The sequence below is a fragment of the Podarcis bocagei genome (genome assembly GCF_964188305.1).
Source record: "Podarcis bocagei genome assembly, chromosome: 2".
NCBI lineage: Eukaryota > Metazoa > Chordata > Lepidosauria > Squamata > Lacertidae > Podarcis > Podarcis bocagei.
This window is the reverse complement of record NC_138126.1, coordinates 111,312,510-111,329,187: the sequence shown is the minus strand read 5'-3', so window position 1 is coordinate 111,329,187 and position 16,678 is coordinate 111,312,510. Positions and strand designations below refer to the sequence as shown.

Genomic DNA, 16,678 nt, shown 5'->3' with positions numbered 1-16,678 from the left:
TTTGGGGTAAACAAACACTGGTGAAAATCTGTCCCTGGCGGTTCTTGAGGGGGGGAAAGGCTTGATGAAGGGTTGGAAGGGAATGGGGTCTTTATGGAAGGTGTCTGAACCAGAAGGGAGATGGCAGAGGTTTTTTCCCCTTTGATCTTGAAGCTTCTAGTTCTGATCTTATTTCTCCTCCCACAGTCACCTTCAAGCTCTATGACAAAGATGGGAATGGCCTGCTCGACAGTTCAGTGAGTAGCATGAGATCTTCAGGAGCTAACTTTGGGCCTGTTGGCATTGGATATCCTCTCCCCATTCATTTCCTCTTTTTCCCCATTCAGGCATTACAGGCTACACACCCAGCAACACGCATCTCCACCCACAAAGCTTTTGAAAATTTGTGCTTTTAGTAGCTGGGATGACCCAAGCTTTTTCAGTGGCACCCACACACACACTAATTGACATGAGCCCAGACAGACTTCTACAGGGAAGTTCTCTCGCAGAAGCTTCGTTTTAGTGAGGCTTGCTCAGGAGAACATCCTGGTACATTGTTCCCTGTTGTTCTGCCTCTCACACTCCTGCCTTTGATGGTGCCCAAAATACGTTGCCTTCCTTCCCTCATTTGTGGGTGCTCATTTCCCCCTCATAGCTTATCTCTGGTTTGCACTTATGTGGACTTTTCCCTCCACGCTCCCAGGAGGCCTGTATCTTGTTGCCTTGGCACAGAAGCATGGTTGTTTGTTTTCCAGCATTCCACCTTTTCTGCTTTCTGTGGGAGACCTCCACATTACCGCCAAGTTTGCAGCCTAGAGGGGCCCCATCCTGGCCATGATTCCAGCCCTTCTGGGCTTCTGCTATTTCACGGATGCCATATTTGGAAGAGGAAATTTGGGAGCAAAAGGGAGCAAATCTTTTTTCCCCATATTTTCTTTGCAATGCATTGTGGTGGATGTTCCCTCCTGGCCCAGTCCAACTAATGTCAGAGACCAGAGCCACGCCATATGCACTTTTATGATTTGCTGTACAAGGTTGCCACTTTTTCCCCTGGCAGGACTCCTATGCCTTTAACAGCTGCATGATAGGAAGAAAATCAGCAAGTCAAGTTTGCTGCATCTCCTACTAGAACAAAGATAGCCATCCTATTTTGAACAAGCCGAGATACGATGCTATCTTTGGCTTCTCCCAATCTGTGATACCTCTTATCAACTGGTGTTTCTTGACTCCTGACCTTATCTTTCTAAATGTGCCCCAGTTTCTAATGTGCCTTTTTTTATGTAAGCACCTTCCTTCACCTTTAATGCAGGCCTTAAACTATGTTATTATGTAGGAGGTGGACCGCATAATCACACAGATGATGCGTGTGGCTGAATATCTGGACTGGGACGTCACTGAGCTTAAGCCAGTAAGTGCAGAATACCCATACCTGATTTTCACTAGGCATATTTCTGTTCCATCACACACAACCCACACACATACTCACCTATGCTGGGAGGTGCTGGCTCTTGCAGTGTTTCCCAAACATGGGTCTCCAGCTATTTTTTTGGACTATAATTCCCATCATCCCTGACCACTGGTCTTGCTAGCTGGGGATGATGGGAGTTGTAGTCCAAAAACAACTGGAGACCCATGTTTGGGAAACACTGTGAATTTTGCTCCCTCTTAGAATCTGAGGTTAATGGAGCACACAGGAAAGCTGGATAAGGTGTTGTCTTCAGCACAGCACCAGGAAGGGGATGGAGCTCAGACTGCACAGTTATGGAGTAGAGTGTGTATTTAGTTGGAAGAGAAGACTCTGACGGTTAAATGAGCCAGGGCAGGCTAATGGGGTTCATATATAAAATCTAGATGGGAGTGTCCTCATAGAGTGACCTCTCCTTTCTGCTGGCTGGTTGTTGCTTTTTTGCAGGGGACAGTGTGGTGAAGAATACAAGCTCTTGTTTCCCCGCCCCCCTTCTCTCCAGATAATCTTTGCAGTTACGAAGCTTTTGGGGTTTAAGAAAGGAGGATGGATGCTGGGGGTGGATGTAAATTGCCATATGCTGCAAATAACATTGGATTCTTGGATGCACATTTTGGGAAGAATGGCTTTGTCTCCTAGACGTGCCTCATAAAAAATGAGCTGGGGAACAAGGCATGGTGTGCATTGTCGACCTGTGTCGAACGGACTTCAGCAAGCCCTCCCATGCCCTCTTCTTCTCCCATCTCTCATCGGCACAGATCCTGCAGGAGATGATGCGAGAGATTGACTACGACGGCAGTGGCACAGTGTCTCTATCCGAGTGGCTCCGTGGCGGCGCCACCACCGTCCCCCTCCTGGTGCTACTTGGACTGGAGGCTGTAAGTGCACAGAGGGACAAGGGAGAAGGATGGGAAGGGGAGATGGGGGCTGAGATAATAAGACAGGCAGACACACCTCTGCCCATCTGAGCCAGACTAAGGTGCTGTGGTCTGGGACAGGGGGGCATTCTGTGATCTCCAGTACAGGAAGCAGAAATGCTTTCTAGCAGCAAGTTAATATTACCTGGGGCTTCCTTGGAAACGAGCTTCAAGCTGCCACCCATTTTGACGGATAAGTCACAAGCTGGCTTTATTAAGACTGGAGCAAAAGCAAAACTGCTATTCCACTGTGTTGATTTGAAGCGGTTGCTGCACTGTTGGACTCCAACTCCCATCAGCCTCCAGCTAGCATGGCCAATGTTTAAGGGGGCATGGGAGATGGAGTCCAGCAACACCTGACACACCACAAAATAGGCACCCCTGCTGCATGTGGTGCTTTTCTCCATCATGGGGGCTTCTTGGAGGAGAGTCCTCCCTTCCTAAAATATTTATTAAAAATGGGATATTTTTACTCTTGCATTAGTTCATTCCAAGGGGCCAAAGTTATAGGTCCATACATGCACATTTTGAAGGTCATATTATCCCTCCCGCCCCAAAAATATGCCAACCTTTGTCCAAAATTCTGACCCGCCTAGAACCCATTCCCTCCCACACCTCCCGCAAGCCCTGACATCTCTCTTCCCCTCCCATTCACAAAACAATCACACACAACAACAAAAACCAACTTCTGCCCTCACTGCCTACTTTCCTTTGTTGCTGCAGACCATGAAGGATGATGGGCAGCACCTCTGGCGCCTGAAGCACTTCAACCGGCCCGTTTATTGCAACGTGTGTGAGACGCTTCTGCTGGGGCTGCGCAAGCAGGGGCTGCGCTGCACTTGTGAGTGGCTCCCTTTGTCTTTGGGGTGAAGGTGGTCATCTCCTCCTTTCATCCAGTATGGGCTTCTCTAGTTTGTGCCCACCCCTGCTGTGGAATGAGTGCCCTGCAAATGTTGCGTTTGTGAACAAGGGGACCTGGGGGTGGAGAACAGGAGGAGGGAGAGTCCTCCAAATGCTGCCATATTTGAGGCATCTTCAGGAAGAACTAACAAAAAAATGAGCTTCCAGCAGCGTGGCCTGTACCACTGAGCAGAGGGCGGAGGGGTGTTTTAATTTTCCCTATTGGGTGAAACTGACTAGATCAGAAATTTCTTGTGGCCTCTGGAGATGCAACAGGATTGCCCTTGAAAGCCATGCACACCAGCACCTTTGCTCTGGAAGCCCCTGCAATTCCGTTCTTCTTCCAACATCTTTGCAGGCACTTCCTCTCCTATTAAAACAACAGCAGCAGCAACCCAACAACTTTTCTAGAAGCTTGCCTTTTAAAAGAAAATAAAACTGGGATTTCCCTGAGCTGCCCAATAGTTGCTTGCTGCTTTTAAAACAACAACAACAACAACAACAACAATTATTATTATTATTATTATTATTATTATTATTATTATTATTATTAGTACCCCGCCCATCTGGCTGCATTTCCCCAGCCACTCTGGGCGGCTTCCATAGAAACCAAAAATACACTAAAATATCACACATTAAAAACTTCCCTGAACAGGGCTGCCTTAAAAATCTGCAAGCTCCTTTAAAGCATGGTTTGCAATGTGGCATGTACATGGGGTGAGGGGGTTTGCTATTTAATGAGCATTTCTCATCACTAATTTTGTCACAAACAGTATCCAGCAGGGGCAAATAATGTATTGCCCGTGGAGAGATTTGCATGATGCCCAGGCACGGAGCGCTGCAGTTTCGGTAGTCAGAAAACATGACATCCGCTCAACAATTGGTTGTGCTCTGTGTGAAACAAAAACTTATTGGATCCCTTGGCCTCTCATGCTCTCCTCTTGGAGAGGTGTTCTCGGTGGCTCTGTGCTTGCAGGATGCTGATCAAAGGATCAGGAAGCAGGGAGAGCGGAAGGAAATGAGAGGCCTAAATCTGGGCGGCATTAGCTGGTGATGGGGTGGGGATTTCATGGGGCAGTCGGTAACTGGAGTTGCATATTCAGTCCCTAGTTGCTCGCATGTCAACAAATCCATCCTCCTTCTTTTTACCCACAGTTTGCAAGTACACAGTGCACGAGCGCTGTGCCCGCAAAGCCCCACTGAGCTGTATCAGCACCTATGCCAAGAGCCGTCGTGACACCAGTGTGAGTACCGTGGGCAAAGGAGGGGAGGGCATTGCATCCATAAAGCAGCCTTTGGCTCATCTGGCTGCATTATTACCTAGGGTTTCTTTCAGGCTTCCCCTGTCTCTGCTTCCTCTCTTCCCCTGCCATGTATCCTCAGCCTCCCTCCTTTCTGTCATGATCTCCTGTCCAAGCAAGAGAACAGATTGTCTCATTCTACAGTTCCCTCCACTGACTCTCATGCCTTCCCTTTAAGAACTCTCTGGATCCATTTTTTCTAAAGATTTGTGCTCCCCCACTCTTCTTCTCCTGGATGTGGAATTGTCTTCTCCTGTCCCCAGACCACATCTCTAGGAATTATTTCTTCCCTTCAGATCTCTTAATTCATTCATGACCTCCACATCTCCTTGGCAGCATCATCGCACCTCACAGTTCCAAAATCATTAGCCAAGTAAATAGCGAATGCACAGCTAATTATAAACACCGTAGTTCTTTGCTCCTGCCCAGTTTAATTACATCAGTCCTCTTAACCATCAGGAAATAGCATGCAAGAGCAGGGAGAGGATGTCCTGGACAAAGGACTCTAGAGCTCTGGCTCCCATTCTCCCCTTCCTGTTCCAATCTTTCTAGATCTATCTTCTCTCCAGGGAGTCAGGGCTAGAACTCGAGAGCTGTGGGTTCTGATTCTGCTGATCTAGCCCGGTGGTCCCCGTCCCTCCACTTTCATGCGCCCGTCGCTCTTTCCACTTGCAGGCACAAGCCCACATCTGGGTAAGAGGCGGCTGTGACGGCAGCAAGTGCGACCGGTGTCAGAAGAAGATCAAGAGTTTTCAGAGCCTGACGGGAATGCACTGTGCCTGGTGCCATCAGAAGGTGAGTTCATACCCCCCAATTTTCCCTGTTTGGAGGCATAGGTGCCATAAGTCAGGAACGGCTCTTCATTAAGGGCTTGCTTCTCAGTTATCTGTCTGCTTGCATTTCAAACTCCAGCTTTCCCTTCCCTCATTTGGGAGATCATGATGCATCTCCATATTCACTGTGGAGAGCCCCCTCAGCACTCATTGCTTTGTTAGCTGTGGTGCAGTGTGGGGGGGAGAAGCAGCAGCAGCCGGGGTGCAACCAATGGTCCCATCCCATGCGCCAGAATGGCTGTGAGAAGCGGAACTGTGTCTGATCACAGAGTGGCCCCTTCCAGGTGTTCCTGTTACCTTGTAGGAAGGAGTCCTCCATTGCTGTCCGGCTTGCCAAGCATCAGAACACGGGAAGCTGCCATGTATTGAGTCAGACCATTTGTCAGTTTTAACTCAGTGTTGCCTAAACACAGTTAGGCAGTGGCTCTGCAGGGCTTTTGGCAGGGGGCATTCCCAGCCCTACATGGAGAGGCTGTGGGGATTGAACCTGCAGGTGCTCTACAACTAAGCTAAGACTGTTCCCTGCATAAGCACAGCAAGATCTGCAAAGGGCAGCAGAGGACTGGTGGAGTAGAGGACTTGTGGGGAGGAGGAGCATTTCTCGAGGGAGCCTGTGAAAAGGTGGAAGGTGAAAGCAACAACGGAGGTGGAGGACTGTCCTGTGGCCTAATAAAGCATGACTGGTTTATGCCTTCCTGGCATAGTGTGCCACGTTATAAGTAACTGATGTATAGATATTCTGCTAAGTGATTTTTGTGTGTGGTTTATATGTAGGCAGAACTCTCATTTCATCAGTTAAAAGCGATCACCATTTTTGTCTTGCTTCATGGTTCAGAGAGCAAAATCACAAATGCTGTTCCTGAACTGGTGTTCTAGGTGAAAGGAAGAGATTGCATTCGAGGGTTTTGGTGGTACCTTTCGGCCCTTTCCATTTTGCAGGTCGGAACTCAGAATAAACTTTTTGTGTGTGTGTGTGTGTGTGTGTGTGTGTGTGTGTGTGTGTGTGTAAAATCTCTCTCTCTCTAGATCCATGACGAGTGCATGTCTCTCATGCCTTCAGCTTGTGATTGCGGGGTCCTCAGAGATCATATCCTGCCACCTTCAGCAATCTACCCTGTTGTGCTGGTGAGTGGATTATTGAAACACATGGATTATACACAAAATGTTTGCACATGTGTACACCCCCCCACAACATCTATGGACAGAATAATAGAGATGGAATCACAGCTGTCAAGGTGGACACAAATGACAGGAAAGAGAGTTCTCTTCTGAAGCCCATTGATGCAGCCTACTCACTATTGTTTTTAAAAGATTTGGAGGCAGTGCGAGGGAGCAGTCACTGCCCATAATGTACGTTGTTTCTTGTGTCCTACCATAGTATCTGATCAAGCAGTTTCATAAGTTCTCATTCTGCTTCCAGCTAAAGCACTAAAGCACGCCCTTAGAAATCATTGCGGTTGCAATAGATTGTGTTTATATCTGGGTGCAAGTCCTATTGTTGAGAATGCCCATTCTTCTTCAGCTCCTAAGCACTGAAGTAATTTTGGAACTATTTTTTAAGGTTTTTAAATATGTATATTTCTATGTATGCTTAGTATGTGAAAGGGTACCCAGTCACATGGGCGGGGTACAAATAAATAATTATAATAGTAATAAGTAGTAGTAGTAGTATTACGTAGAGGTGTGGGGTTTAGAGAAAATGTTAACTCTGCCCCTCTTCAATGCTCTGTGTATTTAGGATGATTTTTAAAGTTTGCCTCAGGAGTGAAATTGACTAGACCAAAAGCTGCTGTTGATACGGTCCAGTTTAAGACAAGATGGCATAATTTCAGCACTGAAGTAAAGTGCATATCACCACATTTCTGGCACATGCATATAATCCTCAGCATCTGCTTTTGCTCTGGAGATAGTACAGGAGAATGCACACAGGGAGCACATTAAGTAGGTGTTGAAGGAAGAGGAGGAGCAAGCTGCAGGTCTTAGGAATGTACCCATCCTCTTGGTGCTTGCTTGCTTGCTTGCTTGTTTGTTTGTGCTGAGCCTTCCTCCAGCATTTGACCCCAATGGTTTTCATCCCAGCAACAGCCTTAGAGCTGTTATGGTGCTACTTCCCCTGCTGATTCTTGCCCCTTTCTGTGTTCCAGGAGCGACAGAACAGTCAGAAGAACGGAGTCTGTGGGACCCCTTCAGAAGAGCCAGCTCAGCCCTTCACCACCCCTGAGGGACAGGCACTGCGGGTGAGCCTGGGGAAACTGGAAGGAGGGTGTTGCCAGGTCCCCACTTACTGTTGGTACCCTGTTGGCGCTTGAGGTCCTGTGCTAGTCTGAGCAATGCCTTCCGCATTCATGTTAGTTACAAATAACCCAGGAAGTTGGCAGGAGAGGGAGGTTAGTTTATACTCAAAACGTCCCTTTGCCCTCGAGCTGAAGCACATTCAAGTCCCTCTCGTGCTGTTTGTGCCATGTGTGGAATTTGGTAATACCAGTGAGAGAATATACAGTGGTACCTCGGGTTAAGTACTTAATTCGTTCCGGAGGTTTGTTCTTAACCTGAAACTGTTCCTAACCTGAAGCACCACTTTAGCTAATGGGGCCTCCTGTTGCCGCCGCGCCGCCGGAGCACAATTTCTGTTCTCATCCTGAAGCAAAGTTCTTAACCCGAGGTACTATTTCTGGGTTAGCAGAGTCTGTAACCTGAAGCGTCTGTAACCCGAAGTACCACTGTACTGAATATACGGTCCGGTCAGTGCAGGGTTTTAGAGTTTGTTTTTTTTAATGCAGCTTAAGCTCAAACCACTTTTGAACCATGCATGGAGGTCACCCACTCAAATCCTCAGCAGCTGCTGTTTGCTGAAGCAGAAGACTTGCTGGGTCAGAGGGCTCAATTGCATTGTAACCCTAAACTAGTTCTGACCGCTGTGGCTTTCCTCCAGGGACTCTGGGTATGATTGCTTAGTGCAGGGTGCTGCAGAATAATTGTGAACGATCCCTAGACCCTTCAGGATTATAAAACACAAAAAACAAAACCACCCCAAGAGATTAGGGGATAGGAAGGGATAGGAAGGGGATAACAACTATGACAGTTTAAGCTGGTTAAAAATTGCCACGTGTGTACAGGCCCATGGTGAACCCAAGAGCTGTATGTATGGATCTCCATAGACCTCTCTGGAAGCCATGCTCATGGCAAAGGGAAGAGGTGGGTGGTTAGGGGTGATTTCAGCTGTAAATCTAAAGGACCCCTGACAGTTAAGTCCAGTTGTGAGCTACTCTGGGGTTGCAGCGCTCATCTCGCTTTACTGGCCAAGGGAGCCAACGTTTGTCCGCAGACAGTTTTTCCGGGTCATGTGGCCAGCATGACTAAGCCACTTCTGGCAAAACCAGAGCAGCGCACGGAAACACCGTTTACCTTCCACTGGAGCGGTACCTATTTATCTACTTGCACTGGTGTGCTTTCGAACTGCTAGCTTGCCAGGAGCTGGGACCGAGCAATGGGAGATCACCCCGTCATGGGGATCTGAACTGCTGACCTTCTGATTGGCAAGCCCTAGGCTCAGTGGTTTAGACCACAGCGCCACCCACATCCCATCAATTTCAGCTGTACCCAGACGCATCTACATGCCTGTTTCTCCATCCCTTCCTGTGCTGCTGAACCTACAGTGCTGTTTGCTTGTTAGCAGGAGTGGAAAAGCAAATTTGACCATTGGCCAAGCTGCTCTCCAAAAACCCTTTCCATCCGTCTTTCCGCAGATCATCCCGGTGCCTGACACTCACCCCTTGCTTGTCTTTGTCAATCCCAAGAGTGGTGGGAAGCAGGGAGAGAGGTGAGAGGGGAATGGGGTCTGAAGCACAAAGGTGGTGGGGCAGGGGAGGCTAGAATCATAGAACTGTAGAGCTGGAATGGGACGCCAAGGGCCATCAAGTCCAACCCCCTGCAATACAGGAATCCTGCCCACAGCCATCCCTGGGTGGACTCGAACCACCAACCTTCTGATTAAGAGCCAGGTGCACTGACACATTGTACCACCTCATTCTTTTTTCTAGGATGTGTGTCTTACGGTCCATATCAGTTTTGCTTTTGGGTGGTTAGATGCAGTTTATTTTTTATGAGTTTTTTGTCTGAGGTTCTATAGAAAATCCCAGCAGAATATATCTCTTACAACATGGAAACTCCCCCACCCATTTCTAATTGCCAGAAAAACTCTTATACAATTCACATTTGGCAGGGCTGCCAGGAGCTTGTTAAAATTGCTTGGGGCTCCAGATCTGGTCAGTGGGACATTAGCTGACCATCCCTTAATCTACGAGACCCCATCATTTGCAAGCATGTCCCACAAACTTGGTTTCTCCTGCAGAGCATATTAGGAACTTGATTAAGGTGGTTTCTGATTGGCTGTCTTTCCCCCCATCTTATTGGCAGGGTGCTGCGGAAATTTCAATACCTCCTCAATCCACGGCAGGTCTACAATTTACTGAAGGGGGGGCCCGGACCTGGGTGAGTTGCTGTGACCTTCAGTGCATGTCAGTTGTGTCTTCCTGTTGTGACAGTAGTTGCCCACATTTCACATCTCTTGAAGGATAAGGCAGGTTGCTGGTGGGAAATGGTGTGTGTGTGTGTGTGTGTGTGTGTGTGTGTGTGTGTGTACTAGGACAGCTGGAGGAATTTTGTGCTCTATCTATAGGTGGCTTGTGATCAGGACTGAGAGGCAGCTATGGAACCTGTGGCTAAAACTTAATTGTACGCACCTTTTTTGTTCCAGGCTGAACTTCTTCCGGGATGTGCCAGATTTCCGTATCCTGGTTTGCGGCGGTGACGGCACAGTCGGATGGATCTTGGATGCCATTGGTAGGTCTTTGAGACACTTTAAAGGTTTTCCTTTTCCACAGTCTGGTGTGGATAAAGAGCCAATCCAAAACCTCCGTTTTTGTGTCAACACGATAACTGCTAGTTGCTTTAAAAGGGCCAATGATGTACCCATCATCCTAACACCTGGGGTTGTCTGCTAGCGTCGCTAATGTTGCTACTCCATGTTATAAAGAAAAGATTGGTTTTCATTCTCTTTTTAGACAAAGCCAACCTACCAAGTCGGCCTCCTGTGGCTGTGTTGCCCCTGGGAACTGGCAATGATCTGGCCCGCTGCCTTCGCTGGGGAGGAGGTGAGCAACACCAGTTGGTCTCCATCTCATGCTGCTAATCACCTGGAATCAGACCAGGTGACCCACTAGAGACTATACTGTTTCCTTGTCCCAGCTAAGACCATTTAGCCATGTAGGTTTCTCCCACAGCCCTGAATTTGACCTGTGGGTCCATTAATAACAGCAAGGAAGGTGCCCTGATGTCAGGCAGGTTAGCTGAACAAGTGAGTGTACACAGTCTCCTGATATTTCTCCTGGGGTTTTAGACCCTGGGTATGAATCTTGTGCTGTCCAATTTCTCTTATGTTCCCTTTCTTTCTTTCTTTCTTTCTTTCTCCCTCTCTGTCTCCCTCTCCCTCTCCCCCTCCCCCTCTCTCTTTGTCTCTTTCAAAAGCAAAACCTCCGCCTCTGCAGTTTTGTGTTGAAAACATTCAGTACATAGCTGATATAGCAATAACTCATAAACAGTAATGTGATAGCATATAGTTCTTCCCCTGGGGCTAGGACAACCTGGGTTCAGATTCCTGCCCGGCCACAAAGTCATTTGCCTTGTCTACCTCTCATGGTTGTTGTGAGGATCACCCCATGTACCTTACCCTGAACTCCAGCATATGACTGGAAAGCTAAGCACAGCAGCATGTATAAAATAAAGCTGCATTTTATAAAAAGCCTCTGACAGATCTTGGCTCCATAACAAAAGTGCTTTCTGTTGTGGCTTAATCTTTCCCTTAAATAGTAGCAACCCAAACATTCTAGCATGGGAATTAGTCCTAGTACTGGAGAAAGGAAAGCACTGGAAAAGCAGCTTGAGGTTGCCTGGTTTCGTGCTCCTCTCATCTTGATTTGATTACTAGACTAAGACTGTCTGGCCAAGGTGGGGGAGTGGAGCTTATTCCCAGAGTTCACACTTCCAACATTTTAAAAATCACAAGCCCACTCCCTCCCTCCTCAGTCTCTAATGCATAAATTTCTGCCCAGGTTATGACGGCGAGAACCTAGTGAAGATCCTTAAAGACATTGAGGCAAGCAGCATCCTCCAGATGGATCGCTGGTCAGTCCAGGTGACGCCCGACAACCCTGATGAGAAAGGGGACCCCGTCCCCTACGAGATCATCAACAACTATTTCTCCATTGGGGTAGTAAGTATGGAAGGGGCAAGTGAAAATACCACTGGAGGACAGCCCTCCTCTTCAAGCCCATGGAGGGTGCATATTCTGCGTGTGTGTGTGTGTATTACTGTGAGAAAGGAGAGATGGGAGGTTTTGCGGTCTTCTGAGCTGTTGCTATACTGTTGCCACTGAAGTCAGTGGCAGGAGACTGCAGAGAAGGGGGCAGGAGGTTTCAAGCACAGGACATAGCAGAAAGTTGAGAAGGACTGGAAGCAGGGGGTGGAGAGGGGACTCTGGGGAGCTGAGAGGTGGCAGGCGGTGGGAGGGAACATTGGAAGAAGCTGTGTGGGACATCTCCTCCCATCCCATTGTTCCCTTTCCACCTCCATGACGCCCCCTCTTATTTCTGACTCTGTCTTTCTCACCCACCCTTTCTCCAGGATGCCTCCATTGCCCACCGATTCCATGTCATGAGGGAGAAATACCCGGAGAAATTTAACAGCAGGTTAGCGCAGTACGGTTGGGGAGCACCTTCCCTTGGGCGCTGTATCTACCCAGAATCTCTGCTCCAGAATCATGGCTGTCTTCCCCTGTGTAGCCAGTCCAATCTGGCACTTGAGTCTCCTTATTCATGCATAGGAACCTCTGCCTGTGGGGAGGAAGGGGCTTTTTGGTCCCTGGCCTCCTTGGCACACTGTCGGTGCTTTTCCGTCTCTCCCTGGGAAGCATCTGTGGGTGGTATGGGGCTGCCATGTGGCCGAGAAAGCAGTTGGTTCTAAGGAGTAGGTGGTTTGGGCCATGGAGTAGTTGGGTAGTAAAAGAGGATGCTCTTAAGAGGGGGCAGTCTAGGCTGGCAACATTGGTTGGTAATATGGTGCCCTGAGCAAGGTCAAAATTTGGCAGCCCCAAATGATCTTCTCAGTTATGGATCTTCTCAGTTTTGCTCCCGTGCGGGGGAACCACATGCACCGCCCTAAATCTGATGGTGCTGGCAAGTCCTGCAGGTGGATGTGTTTGGCTGAGGCCTTCCTGGGAGAAACGGAACCCAGCCACATGCTTTTCATTTTTTTGTTTCGCACCCCCTTTTCCCCTGGACCAGGATGAAGAACAAGCTCTGGTATTTTGAGTTTGCTACATCGGAGACCATCTTTGCCACATGCAAAAAGCTCAAGGAGTGCCTGTCTGTCGAGGTGAGGTTCCCCCTTGTGGCGCTTGAGTCGAACAGCTGTGCTGCAACTGTGAAAGATGAGAGTTGCCTTTTCTGTCCTTTTCAGTGATCTCTGCTGCAGATTACTGGTGAATCAGAGCAAACGTCAGGCGGCAAAAAACCCGATCGACGTTTGTTATGATTCAGCAGTAAGCCGCAAATTTTCCCGGGGAAACCTCTCAGACTTGTGTCTAGAAATCATGGAACAAAGGGGTGTGTGGATGAACCCTAAGGTTAAGTCAGACTCCAAGAGATACTTGGTATTCTTGTGAACACCAGGACTTAGGAACAACGCTGCCTCTGAGCATGGGTGCACTCGTCATTGAGTTGCCAGAAGCAGCTTGGGACCCACTACACATTTGACATTTGGACTTCTGCATTGGACGAGGGGGACTGCCAAGCAGGCTTGAGCCCACGGCACTTTTCATTTTAAAAATAAGCACTGCCACTTCTCCCTCTGTCACCTTTCCATGGGCCTTTCGAGAAGTTGTCTTGATTTGCTCAGTTGCACTGCTTACCAAGCATTTGTTTGACTGGTCATGATCCCACACATTTTGGTGCATTTTCTAATAACAAAAAGTCCTTTTTTAAAAAAAGAAAGGCATTTTGTTACACCAGATCACTTTAATTCCTTTTCATTGTGCAAACCTCAATTTATGATATGTGACTGAATTTCTGCTGGAAAATACTGACAGTCTGGAAGTGACCCATGGAAAAAAACTACTCCTCTCTTGATAGCTTCATAATGTTGTTGTTGTTGTTTTTTCTCTCTACCCTATTAACTGCTGGTCAAGGCTGGATCTAGAACTTAACCCTCACCTCAGTGCTGTGGGGTGGCATTTAAAGGGACATTGCTTGAACAATTTGTAGGTTGGGGCAGCTGGCTAAAATGTTTTAAACAGTTTTAATTTTGGTCCCTCTGTTTTCTTTTCATTGGGTTGGGGTAGGTGGTTGTTTTAATTTTGGTATAACTGTAAAATTATTAGTTTCTATTGATTTATTGGTTTATTTATAGTCGGTATAAGACATTCTTTTAAAAATATTTTATGTTTGTTTTTATATATGCTGTAAGCCACCCAGAGTGGCTGGAGAAACCCAGCCGGATGGGTGGTATATTATTATTATTATTATTATTATTATTATTATTATTATTATTATTATTATTAAGTCAGCTATCTCTCTTGATGAGAGATGGTAAGCAAGAGAGAGGAAATTTTAAATATGATGTGACGTCCTTCTCTATTGAATTCATTTTATTTTATAGGGGTTGTGTCATATGATTTATGATTCATGTTTTCAGTTTTTTTCAGTTGATTTTACCAACTGCTTTGATATTTCTATGATATTTTTATAAAAAATAAAATGAATAGATATAAATAAATATATTTATAAATATCTATACAAGTTTCTCTAGGTGGTAAATTAGTTATTGGATTATGATACAGTAGTGCCCCACAAGATGAATGCCTCGCAAGATGGAAAACTCGCTAGACGAAAGAATTTTCCGTTTTGGAGGTGCTTCGCAAAACGAATCTCCTATGGGCTTGCTTCGCAAGACGACAATGTCTTGCGAGTTCCTGCTGGGTTTTTTTCCCTTCCCCCCCCCTTTTTCTAAGCCACTAAGCCGCTTATCAGCTGATCCGATCAGCAGATAAGCCTCTAAAAGCCGCTAAAAGCCGCTAATAGCGCTAATCCGCTAATCCTTCAAAGGGCTTGCTTCGCAAGACGAAAAAAACCGCTAGACGAAGAGAATCACAGAACGGATTCTTTTTGTCTTGCGAGGCACCACTGTATTTATAATATTGGTATTTGTAGCTGTGTCCCCCCCCCCTCTCTCTCTCTCTCTCACACACACATATATATATGAGAAATTATATGAATGTATATGCATTTGTTATGTTTTTGCAGTTACTGCATCCTTTGCATCAAATAATAAAGAACACACATATACGCACTAGATCTATATCTATATCTATTTCTATGAGTGATGCTAATTCCCCCCCCCCATTCCTTTCCCCACCCCAAGTGCTGTGGGCAGCCTATTGACCTCAGCGGAGCACTTTCTGGAGTAGCAGTCCTCAACATTCCCAGCATGCACGGCGGCTCCAACCTCTGGGGTGAGACCAAAAGACCTTTGGGGGAGGCGGCGGCACGGAGCACAGCAGGGGGTGCCGCACAGCCCCAGGTCATCAGTGATGCCGAAACTCTGAAGAACTGTGTACAAGGTGAGCTGAGGAAGAAGGGCAGCAGCGGGGCTCAGGTGGGTTGGGCAGCAGCGGATGTGGAAAGTGAGAGCAGATGTGAATTGTTGTGACCGTGAACGAGGAATGGAGAGACACTCCACAGGTGGCAGGCAGGCTTGTAATATTGTGGACACTCCTGAGAACATTGCACAGGGAGGGTTTGGCTAGGGAAAGCAGTTGTAAGTCCAGCTCCGAGGACCTTCTGGCAGTCCCCCCCCCCCGGAAGAAGCGAAGTTACAGGGAACCAGGCAGAAGGCCTTGGTAGTGGCACCCACCCTGTGGAATGCCCTCCCACCAGATGTCAAGGAAGTAAAGAAACACACAACTTTTAAAAGACAACTGAAGGCTGCCCTGTTTCGGGAAGTAGTAGTAGGAGTAGAAGTAATAATAATAATAAATTTATTATTTATACCCTGCCCATCTGGCCGGGCCTCCCCAGCCACCCTGGGCAGCTCCCAACAGAATAGTAAAAACACAAAAAATCATCAAACATTAAAAACTTCCTTAAACTGGGTTGCCTTCAGATGTCTTCTAAAAGTCAGATAGTTGTTTATTTCCTTGACATCCACAGAGTGGGTGCCACTACCAAGAAGGCCCTCTGCCTGGTTCCTTGTAACTTCACTTCTTGCAGGGAGGGAACCACCAGAAGGTCCTCGGAGCTGGACCTCACTGTCTGGGTAGAACGATGGGGGTGGAGACCCTCCTTCAGGTATACTGGACCGAGGCCGTTTGGGGCTTTAAAGGTCAGCACCAACACTTTGAATTGTGCTTGGAAACGTACTAGGAGCCAATGTAGGTCTTTCAGGACTGGTGTTATGTGGTCTTGGTGGCCACTCCGTATTTAATGTTTGATGTCTTAGCTTTTTATATGGGCTGGCAGCTGCCCAAAGCGACTGGTTGAAACTCAGCCAGATAGGCGGGGTATAAATAATAAAGTTGTTGTTCTTGTAAGTAGATATGGGCAAAACTTTCAATATTCTCTTCTCTTCCTCCCCTTTGCTATTTCTCACCTAGACCTAAGTGACCGGCGGATGGAGGTGGTGGGCCTGGAAGGCGTCTTAGAGATGGGACAGATTTACACGGGACTGAAGAGCGCGGGCAAACGCCTGGCCAAGTGCTCTGAGATCACACTGCGGTGAGTTAGGCGGTTGGTCTGCGACGGGGCTTCTCCTCCTTCTCTTGCAGTTGCCATTGTGACCCTCACATGTCCTAAAGGAAAGAAAGATGCCGGGTTGCTGGGCAACTTCCTTGCGCCCTTCCCAAAGGGTACCAGATACATGGTCATTGGCAGAGTGAGCGATAACGAGCAAAAGGGGTGTCCACGGCTTAATTAGTGCCAGGATTCAGCCCAAGGACTTGGCTCTGGAGCATGTGAAGTAACGATGGTGGCCCTTTTGTGCGCACAATGAAATTCTATCAGCAATTATTTAAGCCCTTCATTCAAGATGCATTCCTAGGCTGAGCCTGCAGCACTATACAAGCAACTCCTGCTTTAGGTGTGACCAAGCACAGGTGAACAGCGCCGAACCTGGATGTCATAAAGACATCGCTAAAAGGGCAGAATGGGGACGAGGCAGAGCGCTTGGTTTTTC

General features: G+C 47.5%; 1 protein-coding gene across 7 annotated transcripts in view; it reads left to right on the top strand.

Annotated features, from left to right (window-relative positions):
- DGKA (diacylglycerol kinase alpha) overlaps positions 1-16,678 on the top strand; it is an 86,914-nt gene that overhangs the window by 67,991 nt on the left and 2,245 nt on the right. For all 7 annotated transcript variants that reach the window (XM_081181298.1, XM_081181302.1, XM_081181304.1 and 4 more), the window contains 17 exons: positions 187-236; positions 1,313-1,387; positions 2,203-2,322; positions 3,085-3,202; positions 4,417-4,505; positions 5,238-5,357; positions 6,422-6,520; positions 7,540-7,632; positions 9,142-9,215; positions 9,812-9,886; positions 10,152-10,237; positions 10,459-10,548; positions 11,506-11,666; positions 12,077-12,141; positions 12,736-12,826; positions 14,870-15,068; positions 16,101-16,221. In XM_081181298.1, coding sequence (XP_081037424.1) covers positions 187-236; positions 1,313-1,387; positions 2,203-2,322; positions 3,085-3,202; positions 4,417-4,505; positions 5,238-5,357; positions 6,422-6,520; positions 7,540-7,632; positions 9,142-9,215; positions 9,812-9,886; positions 10,152-10,237; positions 10,459-10,548; positions 11,506-11,666; positions 12,077-12,141; positions 12,736-12,826; positions 14,870-15,068; positions 16,101-16,221 — 1,726 coding nt within the window. The remainder of the gene's footprint in view (positions 1-186; positions 237-1,312; positions 1,388-2,202; positions 2,323-3,084; positions 3,203-4,416; positions 4,506-5,237; positions 5,358-6,421; positions 6,521-7,539; positions 7,633-9,141; positions 9,216-9,811; positions 9,887-10,151; positions 10,238-10,458; positions 10,549-11,505; positions 11,667-12,076; positions 12,142-12,735; positions 12,827-14,869; positions 15,069-16,100; positions 16,222-16,678) is intronic.